Below are 22,162 nucleotides of genomic sequence, written 5' to 3' on the forward strand. Positions count from 1 at the left end.
GGAGGGAGGCTGGTCTGGCGGAGGAGATGGGCGTAGGGGTAAAGCGACGGGGCACCACCGGTCACGGGTGAGTGAAGGACGATCAGTGGGTCAGTACCAGGATGGGGGGGCAATGACACCAAGTTAGCGTGACGGCGGGCGACACTGGTGAATCTGGCAGCAAGAGCGCCACCGAAGATGGGTGGAGGAGGGCAGCAGGGGACGAGCACGCGAGCTATGGTGCAAGCGAGGCTGTGGGTGGAGGCAGATGTGGACGGAAGGGTGGGAGAAGATGGGATGAGGAAGATTGAGAACGACGATTGGAGGAAGAAAAAAAGAATATAGTCCGTCCAATTGAATCTGATGGCCGAGAGAACATGTTATTTTCGGATGCAAGTATAGCATCACTCTTTTTTTTTAAGGATCGAACCCACTATCTAAACAATGCCGTAGCAAGTATTGGGCCGCTGGTCCATTTTCTTAGCCCACTGACAGGGCACACTAACCCACCCTCCTCTCCCCCACCCCGCCGCAAAGCGAAAAATCGAGACACAGGTCACACAGCACAGGCGCCAAAGGCAGCGAATTCCCACTCCCGCCATTTCCCCCGCCCGCCAAAACGATTCCAAAACCGACCAGATCGCCACTATTTCTCCCCGCCAACATGCCAAAACCGCCTCCCGCTCCCCGTCCCTACTCCCCGCACCGGTCCTCGACGTGCCTGCGGCCATGGACATGTCGGCGATCGCCGCTCGCCTCGGCCTCTCGGGGTCCCGCCCCGTCGTCCGCAAGGCCGCCGAGCTCCGCCGCCTCTGCGATGTCACCTTCGACTCCTCCGTTCTTGGCATAGTGAGCGCCCAGAACTACTGCCCACCCTCTTCATGTTCTTTATCCATCGTGTGGAAGCGTCTCTGATCTCTGTGCCTTGCAGGGGGAGGTATGCAAGGCGATCATCTGCCTCGAGATCGCTGCGTCCAAGTGAGTTTTCGTTCGCTGGCCAACTGTTCGTTGAATTGCCCGTGTGGGGAAACCGCCTGGGTTCAGGTGTGATCCGTGTTGTTTCGTTTGTGGATTGTGCAGGTTTCAGGTGATATTTGACCGGGCGGAGGCGGTGCGAATGAGCGGGATGTCGGAGAAGGCGTACATCAGATCGTTCAATGCGCTGCAGAATGGTCTTGGTGTCAAGTACGCTTCTTCGCACTTCTGTTTCACCAATCGATGCGTCAAATGGCGACCCGTCACTAATTGAGTGAAATTCGCTCTTGTAGGGTAACGTTGGATGTGCGCGAGTTGGGCATCCAGTTTGGCTGTGTCAGGCTGATACCTTTCGTGCAGAAGGGATTGTCACTGTAAGTCTGCTCTCTCCTGGCAGTTAAGTTGTGCTTGCATCCTGTACTTGAGTCATAGGCCGAAATGTGACAGTTTTGTAACTTAGAATGTCACGTCGCCTTTAACTTGGGATCATTATGAGTTGTATACAATGTCGTTCTGATTTTCAACGGCCTACCCCCAAGTTTGCAAAGAGTAAGATGCACAGTGATGCTTGAATGTTACATTGAGGGTTACAATTTATCTGTTTCAGCTATAAGGAGCGTTTCTTGGCTGCATTGCCGCCTTCTCGCCGAGCAAGCACTGACTTTGGTCGGCCAGTGTTTACTGCAGCAGCATTCTATTTATGTGCGAAGAGGCACAAGGTAATTGCTGGATCAGTAATAGTTACATCTGTACTCCCTGCAACGCATTGAATGATTTGCCTCTTTGTGTAGCACTGACGATTGCCTTGTTTTTCTTGTAGCTCAAAGTTGACAAACTAAAGCTGATAGATCTATGTGCTACTTCAAGCTCTGAATTTACAACGGTAACTTAGCTTATTTATATCCTCTTTGTAGGCGTGCACATATCTACACGTTGCACTTGTGTGTGCTCCCTTGAATTGGTGTACTGCGCAACTTCTCTTCTGACTGTTGCGCTAATTGCAGGTCTCAACATCAATGGCAGACCTTTGCTTTGATGTTTTTGGGATAGCCAAGGAGAAAAAGGATCCGAAGTACATCAAAGGGAATAGAGGTACCTACATACTGAATTCATGATCCATTCTTTACAACACAAAGTATGTAGCTTTCCTGGGATTTTTGTACCAATTTGTACTGCTGAGCTCCTCATTGAACTCCTACATTTTGTCGTTGTTGTAGAACTGCTTGATGTTTTGCCAAGCAAAAGAAAACATGAGGATGATAGTGATTTATCTGGTGAATCCTCAGAGGACGACCAAGATGAGCTAGATGTATGTGTCTGATCAATTCTGATTATTTGCAGTGTGTTGATAACATTCCACCCCCCCCCCCCCCTCCCTGAAATGCATGACACAAAGCTGTTCCTTTTAGGACTCTACGGTAGGCACCAGGCCGACCTGAACATTGCCATTAATTTGCGGATGGTAGCATTACATCCAAGATTTGTGAAAAAAGGGGTAGGGTGAAAGAGAGGGTTTAGGCTGACCTGAAATGCATGCCACAAAGCTGTTAGTAAAGATTGCATAAGTTTAGCCTATCTGCCTTTTGAATTGCATGCCATGAGGCTGAACATGATATTGATATGCCTTGCCTGATGAAAAAAAATGGTTTTACATTTAATTCGTACTAGCCTTTTTGTTAGACCCTAGTCCTGTAGTGTAAAGCGACAGTACTGTAGTTTGAAACAATAATACTTGTTACAAGCCGACCCATCAAACTTTTGTGTCACTTCCATTTTTGTCGTTCTTTATTACTGCATAAATTCCCTGGTTTCAGCAAAAAAGGTTATTTTCTGTAATCAGTCTGTTGCTTGGTTTAGTTGAATGTAATTAAACAGATTCACCTACATGCTAGATGGTTGGAAGTCTGAAATGAGCCAATAGACAAAAAATCAGCACTATAATCAATTTTTCTGTAACAATGTCTGAAAACAGGAAAACAGGAGAGCTTTTTAAAGTTTTTTTTTAAAAAAAAAAACTGTGATGCTTTTTTCTGTCTTACTATCTGATAACATGCATCATTGAACTACGTTTAATCCTGATATGTTTTGATGTGTTAAACCATGTTCCAGTCCCATATCAGAGTTTTCCTGCTGAGATACTTCTTGATGTTTATTCGGATAATTTGGTGCCCAGAAATTCTCTAGTTGGTTTTTTATGTGTATTCTTTTGCGTGACCGCTGTCTGATTTGTCCAATGTCAGTTACCGACTCATAAGAGGCACAAGAAGATGGAGAAACAAGCATACAACCAGTGGAAGTCATCAGTTCTTTCCTCCAACAAGCAAGCCAATACAGGTTTGGACCTTGGACTGCTCCACACCGACCTAGTCAGCTATTGTTATTCCACATGGATGACGAACTTAATCGTTCTCCGTTGTCTCAGACCCTGCGAAGCCCAGGAAGCAAGCTCAGCTGAACTTCAAGAAGAAGCCAGCTGACATCGCCGTGGAAGTATCATCAGCGGCCAACTAAATGAATCCCAGCTACCGTCACATGAATGGTGCGGAGGCTGAAGTTGCTCTATCAGAGTATCACCATAGAAATTTCTCCTGATTGCAAAAGACACCCTCTTATTCACCTTTTCTTATATGCTTTATTGCTCTGACATAGTAACATTATCCATGAAAAATTTTATTGGATGACATCCTGGTGTAAATGGTGACATGTTCATATCGTCATATGCACATGAGAAATGTCTTGATTCTTGAATGAATCGTTTGTCTCCTTGCTGCCGTCAGTCCAGTTGGCGCCTTCTACTCCCTGACGCCTTGGCGTTAGGTATCCCGTAGCATCTAGATTCGAGATGAGATAATATCAAAGTATCTCATTCAGATTGAAAAGTACAGGTAAAGCGCCCGTTGCGCTTGACCAAATGCAGGGTTTGCTCTTTAGTCCGAGTTGCAGTATTTTTATTTTGTAATCGTGATCAGCTGGGTTTGGAAATCGATGAGCATCTGAGAAGGATGGATGGCCCTTGGGGTTGGGTATGGGCGTGTGGCGGCTGGAGGCCGCGACGGGGGCCGCTGGCGCGGGCGAAGGGGCACGGCGGCACGCGGTCGAGGGTCGCGGGGCACGAGCCAACCTGTGGGTGGGGGGATAAACTATGCCTACTATGTCGCGGGCCAACGGCGCCGCCTGGACGCGTGTGTCCGGCACGAGTCCCTGACCTGCCTTCTGTCTCCGTGATGCGATCCCGCAACTATTTTGACCAAACTTCACCAAAGGATGTGATCGGAAAATTATGAAGGCCAAATGAGTTAAGAGTTACTTTGGTTCAGCGCGTCCTGCCAAAACTTAGCGTGCTCATGCACACGAGACCGTTGCTTAGTTCGGCACCAACATGTTTGCAAGCCTATGCGTCTCTTGTGCTCTCGTACCCACTTTAGTTCATTTTCTCGCCAATTCACGGACCCAACGCTAACGTAAAAATCATTCACCAAAAAGTAAGCCATATCTCTTAGTGTCTTTCGGTGCTGTTTTACGGCGTGATATTTTTCGTGGAAATAAGGTTCCAATCTTTTTCAATTTCAGAGAAAACTTTGCCCACTGTACACACGAATATTAAACTAAGCACTTGCACGATAATTTAGCCTTTCATTTTACATTGGAAATAATGGAGACGTGGCACATGCGCTGGTGCCGTGGTGGTGGCGACGTGCCGACGTCATCCACCTCCACGCAGGAGCACGCGCCAGGACGGAACACCGGTGGGTGCCTCCCACACGCCCCCAGCGTGTCGCCATCTCGCCTACCCCACCCGCCGGCCGACCCTTTCTACCGTCGCGCGGGCCGCCACCGCGCCCTGGCCCACGTTTCAGCGACACACCCGTCGTTTTCTCCTCCCCCCATCGAGGGGGATCGACTCCTCGCGATGGGACCCGCCCTCGCTTTCTTCTCCTCCTCCTCCTCGTTTCGTCTCTGCTTCCCCCCTCGCGCAATCGGAGAAGGAAGGGCACAGCAGGAAACCGAGCCCTCAAATCCAACTGCATCGCGTGATCGCGCCGCCGTTTCCCCTCTCGGTCTCGATTCGGGGTGCTTGTTAAGAGGTAGGATTTTTCAATTTTTGCCTCCGTGACCATTTCTCGGTGTCGATTGACGCGCTGTTGCTTCGCGGTTGGGCAGTTAGGGTGCGGGTAACTGATGCGGAGCTCTTGATTTGTTCTTGCAGGGGAGGTACTGGACCAAATTTCTTGATCACGAATGGTGCCCAGGGACAGGGTTCATGGCTTCGCCGCTGGTACTCCGGTCCCATCGGAGAAGCTCGTGCAAGGGTGAGTCCTTGGGGAGTAAGCAGGAAAAAAAGGAAAAGAAATTGTAGTGTTTCTCTTGATTTTGATAAATAGGAAGCCTGTTGATTTCGTGGGAAAGCGCGGTTGTGCAGCAATTCTTATTCCTACGGTTTCAAGAGATATGTGAGCATAACACTGATGTGGAGATTTTTGAAACACATTGGTTTTGTATACTCTGCACCTAACACGCAAACTAGTGGAAACAAATGTGGAGGTTTTTCGTTGAAAGATCGGTAATGCCTTCAAATGAAATAAGAAATTCTTTGATGTTGTGGTTGTGGGCAAGGGAGGATAGGTTAGGTCTTATATTCTTGAAGCATGACATCTGATTGAGAAAACTTCTCCTATTCGTCATCAACCATCCCCTAAGAGAAATTGACCCAAAAAGCTGCAAAATCATGTGACTGGATTTTAGCGCTGATGTTGACCATTTGACAGGCCTGTCTTGAACAAGAAGTGTGAAAAGGTTCTTAAGAAAGTGCACAAATCCGAGAGGGAGAAACGTAAGCGGGACAAGCAGAATGGTCTCTTCGATGAGCTGGGAAACATGCTAGGTATGTGTTTTGATACGAATTGGAGCTGCAACAACATGATCTCTGATTGCACATCATTAGAGTGTTTGTTTCTTAAATTGAAGAATTTGTTGTGCTTTATTTTGTGAAGTGTCATTCTGTTTGTCATATCACTTCCTCGAGATCAATGCAGTTTGCAACCTAGACAGACATTTGTGCACTTGCTGTTTGATCTCTCTATCGAAATATTGTCTGCCTGATAGTAGAGCTCTTTGGTCTCCCAAATCCTTGGCTAGTTCAGAGTGTCAAATTGACAGATTCCGGATAAATTTTATGCTTACATGGTCACCCTGCTCTTGAAAATATAAGAGAAAATCCTCACCAAGTATCTATAATTACTTGTCTCAATTCTAATTCTACTCTATTTTGTTCAAATATGGATTATATTTTCCTAAACGATACACATCATCTCTTTTCAGAACCTGATAGGCAGAACAACGGGAAGGCATGCATATTGAGTGACACTACAAAGATACTGAAAGATCTACTTTCACAAGTAGAATATCTTCGGAAGGAGAACAGCGTGCTGAAGAACGAATCTCATTATGTAAGCTCTTCTCAATCAAGAAATCCCATTATGCATACTGGGTCTTTGGGAATATTGGTTAACTTATTTTGTTATCTTTGCTTAATCCGATGATCTGAGGCTAGCAGTTCATGAATAAGAAAATCTGGAGTACATTTTATTATGCTAAGAATTTATTTGCACAGGGGCCCAATTCCACTATTGTAAAACTGAACATCATGCTGGGTAACATCATTTCAGAATGTCAGCAACTAATTCATGCCAAATCTTGCTGTCCTCACCACTGATACAGTATCTACATCCTTCATGGTACAAAACAGGTTGCATTGGAGAGAAATGAACTACTTGATGAAAACAATGTGATCCGCAATGAAATCTCAGAACTTCAAAATGAACTTAGGATGCGGCTGGAAGGCAACCCTATTTGGAGCCAAGGCACAGCTAGATCAAATCTTGCTGTGCCTCATCCCGCAACCACAGTATTTGCATTGCAACATTCACCACATCCATCAGTCATCACAACGATGGCACTCCCTCTGCAACAGCCAGCAGTCCTTGAGCAATCTTATGCTGCCCCACCGCGGGAGCTACAGCTCTTCCCCGAAGCTGCAGCCACTGAAGACACTGAACAACCACAAGACATGGGGATTTCTAATAATGTGACACGGCCGCAGGCAAGGTACCCAACAACAATGGCCACTTTGCCTGTACACGTGTATCCAATCCTTCCAAGAATGGAATATGAGCAATGTAGCAGTGGCACTAATGGTAGTGGAGGGAAAGGTGGCCCAAGCAACGCTTAAAAGCCTGAGCACAAAATGAGGAATCTGGTTCGCGATCTGAAAAGTTTGTTAGTTTCAAGTTTTATCTTTCCCAGTGTAGCTAATGTGCTAAAGAAACCTGTGCCCCTGCGCATGTAAATACCATTCCGTTCTGTATCAGCGGGATTTTTGTCCTCAACTAGTTACTTTGACGGGAGCAATCTTAGTTAATTTGTTGTATCATAGTAATTATCAGGCAGATGTTCAAGGGAGTAAATACCTTATTAGTAGAAATTAATCACTTCTTTCTGATATCTGTACAAGTATGGATTGCTCTGAACAATCTTTTCACATTGGGAATACCACTTTGAGATCAGTTGCTAGTTGCTTCAGCACAAGTCTGGATACATTAGCAAGCGACAACAGTGCTGCAGCCTGCTTCCTTCTTGTCCTCGGCCATCTTCTGCGCTTCTGAATCCCTCACATGAGCTATCTCATCCCATCGGCCTTGTGTTGCGTACGTGCTCGACAGCAGAATGCCATCTGATGGATGGTAGTGGCCCATGGCGTCCAACCGTGCCTGCACCATCCTCCCCAGCTCGACATTGCCGTGAACTCTGCAGGCCGCAAGCAAGGCTCTCCACGCCATTGCATCACCCTGGGATGACATGCTTCGTATGAGCCCATACGCTTCGTCTAACCGCCCTGCTCTTCCCAGGAGATCAATGACGCAGCCGTAGTGCTCAGGGCGAGGAGATAGGCCGTATCGCCACACCATGCTCTCGAGGAACCCCTTCCCTTCCTGCACCAACCCGCCATGGCTACAAGCGCTCAGCAGCGCAAGGAAGGTGACCTCGTTAGGGACCATGCTGCCTTCCTCCATCGAGCAGAACAGGGAGATCGAAGCGCCTGACTGTCCATTGACCCCGAACCCCATGATCATCGTTGTACATGCCTTCACATCCCTTTCACGCACTGCATCAAAGACTAACACTGTAGTGGCGGACCCAGTTGGGTAGGCACCTAATTTGGCTTTTTTCTTTTTTCGAATTTCTTTAGACAAACGGTAAATATGATCACATACTGAATCAAATTTGGACCAAATCCCAGTATAATCCTAGGCTCACCTAAACTACCATCTAGGTCTGCCACTGTAACACTACCTCGTTGGGGCACCCGCACTTGAAATACATGTCCATGAGGGCTGTCCCGAGTGGTGTCAAGCTCAAGCCCTGCCTCCTGAGCAAGCTCATGGACGCGACGACCAGCTGCCAATGCCCCAGATGCTCCGCACGCAGAGAGCACGCCCACAAGCGTCCCTGAACTTGGTCTCATCCCTTGTTGTCTCATTGTAAGAGAGGAGAATGCTCGAGTTTTTCATTTACAGTGTGAAGGTACATATACACGATGCCGAAGCACTGCTGGCCGATCAATCCTAACAGACGCTAGAGAATCGGATCAGCTGAAGACCAGGGAAGCGCTAGCTAACCGGTTGAGAATAACCAACTAACTGAACCTATCCCTATCTATCTGACTGATGGAGAGTTGTTCGCTGACACCCCCCCGCAGTTGAAGCTTCGGTAGACCAGATGCACAAACTGTCCCTGAACTCGTTGAACAATAGCGTCGGTAGGCCCTTGGTCATTATATCTGCAAACTGTTGTCGAGTCGGAATTTGCAGTACCTTGAATTGCCCAAGAGCCACCTTCTCCCTGACGAAGTGTATGTCAAGTTCGACATGCTTCGTTCGCCGATGATGTACTGGATTTTCAGACAAGTACACCGCTGACACATTATCGCAATAGATCACCGTGGCCTTGTCGATGATGACATGAAGTTCCCGAAGCAGGTTCCGGAGCCAGCAGCACTCCGCGGCGGCGTTGGCCACGGCTCTGTACTCGGCCTCAGCACTAGACCGAGATACCGTAGTTTGCCGTTTCGATGACCATGACACAAGCGAGTCACCGAGGAAGACGCAATAGCCCGATGTCGATCGCCGAGTGTCCGGGCAGCCTGCCCAGTCGGCGTCGGAGTACACCGTGAGCTCAGTCGATGGAGCAGCCGAGATCTTGATGCCGTGGTTGATGGAGCCGCGGAGGTATCTGAGGATACGCTTGACAAGGTTCCAGTGCACGTCATGTGGAGCATGCATATGGAGGCACGCCTGGTTCACAGCATAGGCAATGTCCGGACGCGTGAGGGTGAGGTACTGAAGGGCGCCGGTGATGCTGCGGTAGAACGTGCTGTCGGACGCGGGTTCGCCGTCGTTGGCAGACAGCTTCGGCTTGGCTTCCACCGGAGTTGACGCCGGCTTGCAATTCGCCATGCCTGCGCGCTCCAGTATGTCTTCGGTGTACTGTGCCTGATTGAGGAAGAACCCAGTGGCATCGCAACGAACCTGTACGCCGAGGAAGAAATGTAGGTCGCCGAGATCTTTGATCGCAAAGGCTTGGCGCAGCTGGTCGACGACATGGCGCAGTAGAGACGATGTCGAGGCAGTAAGGATGATGTCGTCGACGTACACAAGGAGATACGCCGTGTCCTCGCCGCGCTTGTAGACGAACAAGGAGCTGTCGGAGCCTGACGCAGTGAAGCCCATGCCACGAAGATGGTTCCCAAGGCGCTGAAACCAGGTGCGTGGCGCCTGCTTGAGGCCGTAGAGGGACTTGATGAGCAGACATACGTGATCGGGGCAGCTAGAGTCGACGAATCATGCAGGTTGATGACAGTACACACGTTCGGCGAGATCACCGTGCAAGAACGCGTTCTTGACGTCGAGTTGATGCACCGGCCATCGTCGTGTGGCGGCGAGGTGTAGCACCGTGCGTATGGTCGCTGGCTTGACCACCGGCGAGAACGTCTGATGGAAGTCGACGCCGGGTCGTTGAGAGAACCCGCGAACGACCCATCGCGCTTTACGTCGTTCCAGCGTCCCATCGGGGTTGAGCTTGTTCTTGAACAGCCACTTCCCAGTGATGACATTGGCGTGAGTTGGCCGGGGCACGAGCGTCCATGTGTCGTTGCTCTGCAGCGCGTCAAATTCGGCCTGCATCGCGGCGAGCCACGCCGGGTCGCGAAGAGCAGCACGGACGGACGTCGGCGGTGGTGAGGGTGCAGATGTTGTGGCAACGTGCGCATACTTGGGATTGGGCAGGCGGATCCCAGCCTGCGCACGCGTGATCATAGGATGTCGTTGCGGCTGAGCTGGAGACGTTGCTGCGGACGCAGGCGGCGACATCACAGGTGGAGAACACGACGTCGTAGGTGCGGGTGCTGGTGCAGACGACGTCGTGGTGCCCGGGTGTGCAAGTGGCGACGTCGGCGGGGCCGCAGGCATCACGGCTGGCTGTAGAGGCGTCACGACGCCACGAGCAGTGGGCGACGGAGGGTCATGTGGTGGAGACCCCGGCGCTGGAGCGTCGGTGACGCGCATCCGTGCACGACGTCGAGGCTGGCGTGGTCCGGTGGGAACCGGGATCACGTCAGGCATGCACGGGGGGCACGGCCGCTCAGCAGCTGTTGGCGATGCGTCGACCTGCTCAAAGGGGAAACATGTCTCGTCGAAGTATACGTGACGGGAGATTAGCACACGTTTGGTAACCGGATTGTAGCACTTGTATCCCCGTTGATCTAATGGATAGCCGAGAAAGACGCAACGAGCCGAACGCGGCGCGAGCTTGTGTGGAGCTGTGGCGGCTGTGTTTGGGTAGCATAGACACCCAAAGACTCGGAGGTGATCGTAATCCGGTGGTGTGCCAAAGAGGAGTTCGAAGGGGGTGGAGTTGGCACGGGGCTGACATGGCCGACAATTTAGTAAGTACGTGGACGCCACAAGGGCATCTGGCCAGAAGGTGGGAGGAACCGAGGCCTGGAATAGGAGAGATCGGAGGCCGTCGTTGAGAGTGCGTAGGACACGTTCCGCGCGTCCGTTCTGCTGTGAGGTGTATGGGCATGTGAGGCGGAGAGCAATGCCGTGCGTGGCAAAGAACGCGCGCGACGCCGAGTTATCAAACTCTCTGCCATTGTCTGTTTGGAAGCACATAATGGGGAGCTGGAATTGAGTACGCACAAACGCATGGAAGGAGATGAGTGTGGGAAGAACATCGGATTTGTGACGTAAGGGAAACGTCCAGGCGTAGTGCGAAAAATCATCCAAAATGACAAGGTAGAATTTGTAACCAGAATTGCTCATTATTGGGGATGTCCATACATCACAGTGGAGAAGTTGAAAAGGAAATTGAGAAACATTATTGGACTTGCTGAAAGGCAACCTGACATGCTTGCCGAGACGACAGGCGTGGCAAGTATGACTATGGGACTTAGAGCAGGAGAAGCCAATGGTGCGTGACAGACGCTGGAGAGTGGCGTGGCCAGGATGACCAAGCCGCGCATGCCAGAGGGGGCTGTCGTGCGAGGCAAGGAGAGCAGCCGAAGGACGTGACGTCGCACTCTGTTGCTGTCGAAGGGGGTAGAGGTCTCCGGATGAATCACATCGGAGCAGAACCGTCCTGGAGCGAAGATCCTTAACAGAGAAACCCCAGGGATCAAATTCAACAGAAACTGAGTTATCACGAGTTAGCGCACGAACAGAAATCAGGTTCTTGACTAACTGAGGAGCAATCAGTATGTTGCGAAGGTGAAGATGAGAAGATGTGGTGGGAACGGAGGCATGGCCGGTGCACTGAGCAGGAATAAAATGACCATTGCCGACAACAATATGGCGGGGAACAGTAGAGGTGGAGGGAGTGGTGAGAATACCGGGATTGGAAGCCATATGCGCCGTGGCACCTGTGTCCAGAAACCAATCACTGCCGCCCCCGGTGGAGTTGTTGACGGACAGGCCGTTGAGGGCGGAGTAGAGGCCCGCCGGTAGAGCCGCCGTGTTGCCAGCGTAGAGGGCGGCATCAGGTCGTGGCGGTGGTGCAGAGAGCGCCGCCAGGGCCTGAGAAGTGTTGACACCGGGGCGCGAGCCGAGGACACTGGGCCGCCAAGCGTTCAATGGCCACGCCTGAACAACGCCTTGCCACGGGTTGTAGGGCGACGCCCAGTGAGGAGGAGCCGCGCCGGCCGAGGGCGCAGAGGGGCCGCCGGAGGGCGCACCCTGACCGCCGGGGTTGTTCTGGCGGTTGCGAGCATCAGAAGCTTTGCGCTTCTTGCGGCGATCATTGCCGCCGGCGTGTGGCGCCTGGGATGGAGGTGGAGGCGGCAGTGCGTGCTTGGTGTTGGCGGCCGCGAGAAGCGCCGTCTGCGCCTCCATCTGGAGAGAGTGGCGGATGCGATTCTCCTCCTGTATCAAATAGGAATGCGTATAGAGGAACGTGGGCGGCGGGGTCATGGTGGAGAGAACAGCAATGGCCTGGCTGAACTTATTGTTCAAGCCACGCAAGGTGTTGATGACGAGCGCCGGGTCGGAGACGGCGGCGCCGCAGTCGTAGAGAGTGTCGGCGAGGCGCTTGAGGCGGCCGCAATACTCGCTGATGGACATGTCGCCCTGGAACAGGCTGTGAAACTCCTGTTGGGCATACACGGCGCGCTGGAGGCTGTTGTCGAGGAATTGCCCGGTGATCGCCGTCCACGCGGTGTAGGCAGAGCTGCGCGGCTTGTAAATGTCGTTCCAAATGTCCTTGGACACGGTGGAGTACAGCCATGAGACGATGCAGGAGTCGATCTGGAGCCACTCCGGGTCGTCGAACATCGCAGCGGTGTCGACCGTGCCGTCGACATGGTTGGCAAGGCCGAACTTCTTGAAGGTGAGTTCGAAGAAAGAGCGCCACTGCCGGAAGTTGTTGTCGTCTGCGGTGAGGGTGACGGGAACATGGCTGTGGATGTTGATCAGCACTATGGTGGAGGCTGGGGGTGGGGTGGGATCAGAGGGCATGGCGAACGGGTTTGTGGCTGCCGACGAAGAAGAGCCAGTGGGGCTCGCCATGCCAGGAGCAGCGGAAGCGGAAGGTGTGGATCGAGTAGAAGTCTGATACCATGTAAGAGAGGAGAATGCTCGAGTTTTTCATTTACAGTGTGAAGGTACATATACACGATGCCGAAGCACTGCTGGCCGATCAATCCTAACAGACGCTAGAGAATCGGATCAGCTGAAGACCAGGGAAGCGCTAGCTAACCGGTTGAGAATAACCAACTAACTGAACCTATCCCTATCTATCTGACTGATGGAGAGTTGTTCGCTGACACTCATCATGTCCACCAAGCCCATTGCCTCCTGAACTTGCCCTGCCTTTGCATAGTCATCCACCATACAGTTATAGAGCACCAAGTCTCTCATGGCTGCCTCATCAAACACCTTCCTAGCACTCTCAACGCTCGCCACCCTCACGTGCATCCCCTCCAATGCTGCCGCTACCTTCACATCTCCGAAGAACCCTGCCTTGACACAGAAGCCATGCAATGACTCTCCTCGCCACCCGCACCTGATCATAGTGACCACCGCAGTCACATTGACATCCATGGCACAACGCCTCATCGCGGTTAACATCTCCACCGTCGTCCTGCTCCGGCATTTCGTCGAACATCCTCCGCGCGTCAGCCATGCCCCCGCAGCAGCAGTACAAGTGGCGCAGCACGTTCCCCAGGCTCACGATGTCCAAGAGCCCGTACCACAGCACGAGCGCGTGCAGCTGTTTGCCAATGTAGGCCGACTCGACGTCATTGGGGATTTTCGCGCAGAGCGCGAGGAGCGGCTGGAACGCGAACTCGTCAAGGTCGGGGAGGCGCGCCCGCGCGGAGGCGAGGACGGAGAGGCACGCGGCGAGGGAGGCCGCGGAGGGGGACACGGAGGAGTGAGGTGTGGTGGAAGAGGGTAGGCCGCGGGACGGCGGCGAAGAGGGAGAGCGCCCAGGGCAGCGGCACGAGCGGGGAGGCGAGGAGCCTGGCCGTGGGGAAGGCGTGGTGCGGGAAGTGGGAGGACTCCAACATCAAGGCGTGGAGCTAGAGGAGGTGCCCCGGGCGCGTCGCGGACTTGAGCAGCGCCGTCAGCGGCTTCCACGGCGGCATCGCTCTCGGTTGGGCTGCGCGGCCGCGGGGCGGGAATCGCTTGGTTTCTCGTAGGAAAAGGCTGGTGGCTCCTGCGAGCTTGCCCGAGCGGGGCCTGACTGGCGCGGCTGCCGCCCTCGGCGTGGCCGTTCGCTGATCCTGTCCACGGCGGCAGATGCTCATTTCCGGGTGCCAGGACGTCCAACTTTTATCCTGTCCGTCCGTCGCGCTTGGAGATGGGGTCTGGCTTTTTATGTAGGAAATGTGTAACGGGTGATGTGACCATTTATCTAGCTATAGATAACTATACATTTTATACGGGGAATCTTTATTGTGTAATGCGGAGAGAAGGTGAGGTCCTCCCGGTTCTTCCCCACACCTCCACTTCCATTCCAGGGTGTGTTTGGATCTTTTTGCTGGGTAAAAAATTAGACATTTAGTTGCCTTTCTTGTTGATTTCATACATGCATTTTTCAGAATTTACTTCACTAGCCCGAATGAGTTAAAACTGCTCTTCGACGCTGGCAAGGCTAGCTTTGCCGAGCAAGACGAGACAAGCTAAACGTGCAAGCCAACAAAACAACAACCCTACTCCTCACTTCACCATGGCGTCACCGTCATCCTCTCTGGGATCCCTCACCACCCTCACATCATCGCGGTGAATGCAGGCTGGGCGCCATGGTGCAGCTTAAGGTAAGCATTCCTGGGATCCCAAAAGTCCTTCACCTGCTTGCTCTGTGCGAGATTTGTGCAAGAAGGGTTTTGTTTGAGTGATGTTTCTTTTTATCAGAAATGCGATGGGAGATGAGGTGGGAGATGGGAGATGCAGGAATTGGTAATGACTAAAGCATAGCAGTGTTCTTTGTTCTTTTGTTTCGTTTGGTGTAGGTATTTTAAGCCCCTTTTGGTTGAACGTAGGATCCTTCTGAACTTCGACTCCGTAGCTGATCTAATGAGGATGAAGCAAGTAGTGACGAAGAGTATGAATCCACATTCAAAAGTTTAGCTAGAACTTACCAAGCATCCGGTTTTGTTAATTTGTAGCACCAATCATGTAGATCCCTATCTGATTCTCAAAGTAAAATAAAGAAACCGGACTGATTCTCTTCACGAACTGATGGAAATTGAATTGAACTGCTTGGTGCTGGAAATTTGGAATGTGTAGAGCAAATTGAATTAAAAAGAGAATATCACTTGAAATGATAAAAATGCAAATAAACAGAATATTATAAAGTAACTCACTTTTTTACCAAATAACCTATAATTGGATTTTTTATATAAAATAGTACATCATATGATAAGGGTATTAGTGATTTTTTTCTGATTTTTAGAAATTTATTCAGGGAATTAAAATTTTCTATAAGTTATAAAAGTAGGCAGCTTTAGAGAATTTTAATTAAATATTGGCTTAGCCTTTTTATCAAACCAATTAAAGTAGATTTTTAGTGAGCCCTAATTTACTTATAAAAATATTTAGAATTTTTAGACTACTCGTATACTCCCAAATAAAATCAAGATTTAAAAGAAAAATATGAAACACACAATAGTACACATAACATACATGGCTGGGTGAATAGTGCACATGAAAAATACTCGTCCGATCAGTGGGCGATATATTTTAATGAGCTTATTGGCGCAAGATCTCGCATATTCAGCAGACGAGATCAATGTCTCGTCCACTAAACAGACGGGATCTTTATACGTCTCGCATGTCCACCGATTTTTTATTACCTGACAGGCAGAGCCCACAAGATGTCACCTGTTCGTCGAGCGAGAACTTGATCTTGCCCGATGGACAGACGACGATAGTCTACTTCTACTATTTTTCCAAACAGGACGTGTATTCTTGCAAATATTACAGAAAAAAATATAAACAAAAAAAATCTGTCAACTCAACTATGTGCATCGAGCGGCCCATTGCCAAGAAAAGCCCATCTCAACCCAGACCTGGCCCACTACGGGCCTTACATAAGTGAAGAAACACAAACTCTTAGAGCCCGGCCCATTTAATCAAAACTAGGGTTTACCTCCATTATAACATCTCGTCTTCCACCTCCCTGCGCCTCCACTCCCACACCTCCTCCGGCGGCGGCCAGCTCGACGGCGAGCCGCGCCTCCTTGCCGCGGCAGCCATGGTTCACGTCAACTTCTACCGCAACTGTAAGATCCCCTTCTCCTTCTCTGCCGTATTGCTTGCTTGTTGCCAAGGCTTGGAATGCGTAGCTGTCTAGATCGATCCAATTCGTGCTTTCACTTCCATGAGTGAGAGCCTCTCCTAGCGTTGTTTTCTGGAAACTAGAAATGCTTTGACATTGTTCGCAGTGCTGGTTCTGATCCGGCTGAACCCGATGCGTAGTATATGGTGATGAATATGGTTTTTAGAGACGCGAACTAGTGGCGAACTGGATGGTAAAACAGGAGATCGTGGTTCGGAGTTACGATCCCAGAATCTCAAAGCCTGGGCTGTTGTGTTTTTTTTTAGTCCATTGCGCAAATATGCATTTGATTTCAAATTTGTATTTTCGTATCAAACTGCATTCCATAACAACTCTAAGGCATAGTTTGATACTCTTTTGAGACAATATCAGACAAGTAACGAAGTGGAGGATTTGAGTTAGTTACCTTAGAAAATGTCCTTACACCAGAGCTCAGTTATAATTTCGATTATTGCTCACTGTGACACTGATGCGAAGACCGCTCTGTTTTGAACACTATAATCTTTCTGGTACTTCCAAGTTGTTATTGTGTATGGTGCTTTTCTTGCTACAGATCCCATTCTGCTCAGTTATATCTCAAAGCTAATTTTCTGAATGCTAATAAGTAGCTTATGCTGCTGTGGCATGTTGTAGATGGGAAGACTTTCAAGAAGCCAAGGCGTCCATATGAGAAGGAGCGCCTTGACGCTGAGCTGAAGCTCGTGGGTGAGTACGGCCTGCGGTGCAAGCGTGAGCTGTGGCGTGTGCAGTATGCCCTGAGCCGTATCAGAAATGCAGCGAGGGAGTTGCTCACCCTGGATGAGAAGAACCCCCGCCGTATCTTTGAGGGTGAGGCGCTTCTTCGCCGCATGAACCGCTATGGGCTCCTTGGTGAGGGTCAGAACAAGCTCGATTATGTGCTGGCCCTCACTGTTGAGAACTTCCTCCAGCGCCGCCTCCAGACCATTGTCTTCAAGAATGGCATGGCTAAGTCCATCCACCATGCTCGTGTCCTGATCAGGCAGCGCCACATCAGGTTTTTTATACACACTTTATCTCTCATGTATGTATTGGAATTTACAGTGCCACTCTAGTTAGGCGTATCATTAAATGCCCATAGGGAATCAGTAATTTTAAGTTCGAGCAATATAATTTTCTTCGTATACATGATTGTTGTTCCTTACAATTGTGGTATTCTGACGTCGTAATGAAAATAATGGTTGGGTGTTGGTTGTGAGTTTGCATATAATTTTTCGGTTTCTGCTCAATTTTGTTATATTTTACTGCTACTCGCTCTGCAAATTGTAAAGATACAATTGACCTTGGACGGGTCATGTGATGTGAAACCATGTGCAATACTCACGATGGTCGTCTGAGACACTTAGTGTGTAATGTTGCAGTCATATGTCTCTGATGCCCCTGATCGTATTCAGTTCTGACATTTGTTACCATAGTGAATCATTTTGTGTCACCCTTGTTCTTTCTGTATGGTTCATCTTACAGTAGTAACTAGTAAGGTCCTTACCTAAGCTTCTCTTGTCTAATCCAGTCGACATTGCACAATCTGAATTTTGTAATGCGTGTTTCAGTGTATAAATTTTACATCTTTTTCTCCTGCATTGTTTATTGTTTGATGTAACAAATTTATTATGTTCATAATTCTTGTTCGTCCATCTGGATCACAGGTTCATAGTTGCATTGTACTTTTGCATGTTGGTGTTTTTATTAAATTGTTTGGGACTTTGTAAAATTCGTGTGTGTGTGTTTTCTGTGGCACAATGAGGAGTAATTTTAGCTAATGTATCTCTGAGGCCAGAAGGTCAATGACTCTTATGTCCTTTTCATTCTGAGTGCCCTGATTCCATAGTTTTTATTTCATATGAAATGATTTTTTCTTGTCATTGTCAAACCTGTCAACTTCAATTTTACAAAACCTTTTTCTTATAAAATGCCCATTGGTAGTCAGTTATTTTGAGTCTGCGTGTCTTCTATGTTTTATTTGTTTAGATGACTGTTGTTCCTTACAGCTGTGGTTTGCTGATGTTGTGTATTAAAATAATGGTTGGGTGTTGGTTATGAGTTTGCATTATACTTTTCTAGTTTCTGTCCAATTCTGTTTTGTTTTGCTGCTACTGGTTCTATATTAATTGTAAGATACAATTGATCTTGGATGGGCCATATGATGAGAAACCATTTGCAATTCTCACGACGGTCGTCTGAGACACTTAGTGTGTAATGTTGCAGTCAAATTTCTCTGATGCCCTCGATCATATTCATTGCTGACATCTGTTACCATAATGAATTGTTTTGTGTGATTTGTGTCCTTTCTGTATGGTTTGTCTTAATGCAGTCAGGTCCTTGCTTCTTCTCTGGTGTAATCTTGGCAACATGGTACAATCTAATTTTTTGGAATGTGTGTTTTAGTGTATAAATATCACAGCCTTTCTCCTGCAATTTTTTTAATGTACCTTCCATGTCGAGGGTATAAACAAATTTATTATGTTCAAAAAATTTATTTGACCTCTGGCCCACAAATCCGTATTTGCACTGTACTTTTGCATACTGGTATTTTTGTTAAGTTGTTTTATACATTCTCATCGCTGCCATGAGTTTCTCGGGCACAATGAGGAGTCAGTTTAGCTAATGTATCTCTGAGGCCAAAAGGTCAATGACTCTTATGTCCTTTTCATTCTGAGTGCCCAATTTGTTTTTTCATTCGTATGGAATGTTTTGTTTTTGTCGCCAAACCTGCCAGCTTCAATTTTATCTTCTCCTGTGCAGTGCAGGCATTTCATTGGTTGCTTCCATACGGCTGTTAAATTTAATTAATGAGATATTTTGTAACATGTAGGAGTATTACTGAATTATAGTCTTGTGCCCCACCTCCGAAAGGAGAGCACAGTAGTCGTGAACTGTTATTGTGGTTATGCTTGCACTTGTTGAAACCCTTGCCACAGTTTGGTAGATTGGGCAATAAGTTCGTCTAGCAAGCTTTGATTTATGTGCTTTTTGTCTCTTTGGTATAAATTCATACATATACCACTTTCACAGGGTGGGAAGGCAGCTCGTCAATATTCCCTCATTCATGGTCAGGGTTGAATCCGAGAAGCACATCGACTTCTCCCTCACCAGCCCGCTGGGTGGTGGCCCTGCTGGAAGAGTGAAGAGAAAAAACCAAAAGAAGGCCTCTGGCGGCGGCGGTGATGGCGAAGAGGAGGAAGAGTAAAAGACCAGCCATGCCTTGTAGGACTTTGCAACATTACTTGGTTTTGAAGCGAATTGTTAAAACTTGAAATGAACATAGAGTTTAGTGGTGTGGGTTGTCCCTGACTTTTGTCGTCCTGGATTCGGAATCCAGCAGTTTTGCTCTGTTGCTTGTCACTTCTTAATTTCAAGACTTGTGGCATCCCTTGAATATCAGCGAATGTATGGTTTGCTTGATTTGTCCATCCAATGGATTAGTTCTTTTAGTATTTGTAGTTCATTTCTGTTTTGTCTGATCAAATTTGTAGTGCACGTTTCATCGTGCTGTAGTCTTCGAGATATATTTCGTGACAGTGTACAGTGGCTATACTATCGAGGCTCTGTCGTTTGTGGGACTTTTTTTTAATAATATTATTTTATTGGTCTATCTTCACAATGTTTAGTTCATTTTAAAGGAGTAATAATTCGTAACCGTGTGGTGTGCACGCTTCAAATCTTATGGGCAAATTCTTGTTGGGGTGCATAAAAATTGAGATTTTCTATTCAATAAATAAATTGAGCTTTTTTTAATACTGTTTGGTGAACATTGTGCTAACCATTGCGCGAACTGATCAGGCAGCTTTGTACCCACCAACTCTGTCGACTCCAGGAGGGGCAGTGCCCTGCCAACATCTGAAGCAGCTTGCACACAGGCAACCGCCGAGCCAAAGAACAGGAGCTGGCACGGAAGCAACGGTGGTGGACCCAGGGATGGGAGCCAACCCCCAGTGGACGCCGCAGCCGGTGGAGTCGCGGCCAGTGATCGTGTTCCGGAACTCGCCGGATGAGGGCCGCCGGGCACGACGTGGTTTGCGCCGTCGTTGCTCTCGCGGGTCCATGGACCGAAGCTGGGTCTATGGACGGCTACAACTTCACCTACTACTCTCTCTAGTTATAAATGTAGGTTGTTTTAATTTCCTCAACTATTCTCTAAATATAAGTTATTTTTGAACTTCTATGTATTTTTTCTTTTTTTTCGTTGTACTCTTATTTAATAAATGCTATCACTTTTACAAATAAATAAGTTATTTTTTTAATGCAAAATAAATAAAAAACAATAAAATTATTTGATCTATTTTCTTAATTTTTATACACAAATCTAAAACGATTTATATTTACAGTTGGAGGGAGAATATGGAAAGGGCATGCGAATCGACCACGCCCATTCGAGTCATTCAAGTCGCTCCGCCAGATTACTACTAGCGCCACAACATCCGACGCTTGTTTTACTTTGACCCGTTGAGGGCATTTTGGCGTCGTTCAACCGTACCAGTCCTATGTGCCGGCCAGGATGTCGTTGGTTTGTGGTTCAGGTTCATCTAGCGATGTCCTTGTATTCAGAAACTGAACATTAAAAAATCATTCAAAGGCATTGTGCCCGAAAGTGCCGTTGTTGCAAGAAGTCGCCATTGTTCGTTGAACAATGACCCAAACGTACGTGCAATATTGGAGTGGAACGCGAGCGTGCTTTAACCATGAAGTTTGATTCATCTTCAATAATTCAATTTGAGTTCCGCGCGCGTCCTCGAGACCTCAACAATGTCAGCCTTCCAGGCAGGCAGGCATCGACCAGCGCTGACTCCCGCACACGCATGCTCAGCTCCCTCGGCTAGACCGCGTCAGCCATGTTCCAAGCCTCCAAGGACGACGCCATGGGGTCAGCCGCGCAGCATTGGTTTCTGCCTGCGACCCTGGCACCGACCGGCCTCACCTCGCGCATGCTAGTTGCAGGCTTGCAGCCGCCATGGCGCCGCGGTTCTGAACATGCGCACCGAACGCCGGCATGACAGGCAACGAGCAACCGCGCGCGCGCGGTGGAGATGAGATTCGCCGGTCGTGCATGACACGCAGCAATTAGGGGACGTTTGGTTGCTAGTATGTTTGAGCTTGATTCGAATCCGTGAGTAACGCTGAGTATATACAGTAATAATTTGTTAGGTTGATTATATTTGTTTAGTCTGACTAAGCAGAGATGATGTTTAGTTGCTCGTATGAAGATATACTGTGTAAGAGAAAAAAAATATAAATAAGTGTTATCGTAATATTTATTTTATATTATTGTACTATTATACTCATTTGTTATCTTATTAAGCCTTAATATTCTTCAAAATACATTAATATCATTTAATACATACTAATAACATCATTAGTTGGTACTAAACATATTTTCATATATATATCTACAGAATCATACTGAGTGCATGCTTTTGTATCCCGATAGTCAGGCTTAGGGTGGCATGAAGGCAACCGAACACTTGATGTCTGCATCCTATGGGCCACGCTGAGTCATATGCAGTCATACAGTCAACCAAACGCACCAAATCAGTACCTTCATACGTACGCTCGCAATAGAATTCGCACCTCGATAGCCACTAGATAGGGATACAAGTGGGTAACTAATGGATAATTTTAGATTAATATTTACTTTATTTTATAAAAATTAATTATATGGAGTTAAATCTGGATAGTTTTAGATTAATATTTACTTTATTTTATAAAAATTAATTATATGGAGTTAAATCTTTAACACATTTTTTTAATTTTAAATTAGTCTAATAACTCAGAAAATACAAAACTTATGTCCTACCGCCAGACC

The 22,162-nt window shown here is 48.2% G+C and overlaps 3 protein-coding genes, 4 non-coding genes and 1 pseudogene across 7 annotated transcripts; 7 read left to right on the forward strand and 1 right to left on the reverse strand.

Moving 5' to 3' along the window:
* Positions 1-529: 529 nt before the first annotated feature.
* On the forward strand, positions 530-3,706 carry LOC133893000 (origin of replication complex subunit 6-like). Its single transcript, XM_062333980.1, is given in 10 exon segments — positions 530-879; positions 881-957; positions 1,060-1,164; positions 1,248-1,328; positions 1,562-1,673; positions 1,775-1,837; positions 1,959-2,046; positions 2,172-2,263; positions 3,195-3,288; positions 3,377-3,706. Coding segments are annotated over 10 exon segments (972 nt in total). The 5' UTR covers positions 530-708; the 3' UTR covers positions 3,466-3,706.
* Positions 3,707-4,799: 1,093 nt separating this feature from the next.
* Positions 4,800-7,455, forward strand: LOC133892757 (transcription factor BHLH062-like). Its single transcript, XM_062333703.1, has 5 exons — positions 4,800-5,038; positions 5,162-5,264; positions 5,721-5,836; positions 6,274-6,401; positions 6,701-7,455. The coding sequence occupies exons 2-5, from the start codon at positions 5,194-5,196 to the stop codon at positions 7,181-7,183; spliced, it is 798 nt and encodes a 265-aa protein (XP_062189687.1). The 5' UTR covers positions 4,800-5,038; positions 5,162-5,193; the 3' UTR covers positions 7,184-7,455.
* A 61-nt stretch (positions 7,456-7,516) lies between these two features.
* On the reverse strand, positions 7,517-14,399 carry LOC133892758 (pentatricopeptide repeat-containing protein At1g26900, mitochondrial-like; annotated as a pseudogene).
* A 1,751-nt stretch (positions 14,400-16,150) lies between these two features.
* LOC133893500 (small ribosomal subunit protein uS4y) lies at positions 16,151-19,796 on the forward strand. Its single transcript, XM_062334528.1, has 3 exons — positions 16,151-16,288; positions 16,978-17,359; positions 19,375-19,796. Exons 1-3 carry the CDS (start codon positions 16,261-16,263, stop codon positions 19,547-19,549), a joined length of 585 nt encoding a protein of 194 aa, XP_062190512.1. The 5' UTR covers positions 16,151-16,260; the 3' UTR covers positions 19,550-19,796.
* LOC133894224 (small nucleolar RNA Z161/Z228) lies at positions 17,652-17,742 on the forward strand. The gene has a single exon (XR_009905033.1). It is a non-coding gene; the product is annotated as a small nucleolar RNA Z161/Z228 (small nucleolar RNA).
* On the forward strand, positions 18,093-18,180 carry LOC133894225 (small nucleolar RNA Z162). The gene has a single exon (XR_009905034.1). It is a non-coding gene; the product is annotated as a small nucleolar RNA Z162 (small nucleolar RNA).
* On the forward strand, positions 18,496-18,586 carry LOC133894223 (small nucleolar RNA Z161/Z228). Its single transcript, XR_009905032.1, has one exon. It is a non-coding gene; the product is annotated as a small nucleolar RNA Z161/Z228 (small nucleolar RNA).
* On the forward strand, positions 18,938-19,025 carry LOC133894227 (small nucleolar RNA Z162). Its single transcript, XR_009905035.1, has one exon. It is a non-coding gene; the product is annotated as a small nucleolar RNA Z162 (small nucleolar RNA).
* Positions 19,797-22,162: the final 2,366 nt, after the last annotated feature.

This window comes from Phragmites australis, chromosome 15 (assembly GCF_958298935.1).
Source record: "Phragmites australis chromosome 15, lpPhrAust1.1, whole genome shotgun sequence".
Taxonomy (NCBI): Eukaryota; Viridiplantae; Streptophyta; class Magnoliopsida; order Poales; family Poaceae; genus Phragmites; species Phragmites australis.

Bases quoted from the DNA above. Each gene is read 5' to 3' on its own strand.
- LOC133892757 (XM_062333703.1), top strand. From the start codon at position 5,194: ATGGTGCCCAGGGACAGGGTTCATGGCTTCGCCGCTGGTACTCCGGTC. The intron at 5,265-5,720 runs GTGAGTCCTTGG...ACCATTTGACAG, and splicing joins TCGGAGAAGCTCGTGCAAGG to GCCTGTCTTGAACAAGAAGT. The intron at 5,837-6,273 runs GTATGTGTTTTG...ATCTCTTTTCAG, and splicing joins TGAGCTGGGAAACATGCTAG to AACCTGATAGGCAGAACAAC.
- LOC133893500 (XM_062334528.1), top strand. From the start codon at position 16,261: ATGGTTCACGTCAACTTCTACCGCAACT. The intron at 16,289-16,977 runs GTAAGATCCCCT...GGCATGTTGTAG, and splicing joins CGTCAACTTCTACCGCAACT to ATGGGAAGACTTTCAAGAAG. The intron at 17,360-19,374 runs GTTTTTTATACA...CCACTTTCACAG, and splicing joins ATCAGGCAGCGCCACATCAG to GGTGGGAAGGCAGCTCGTCA.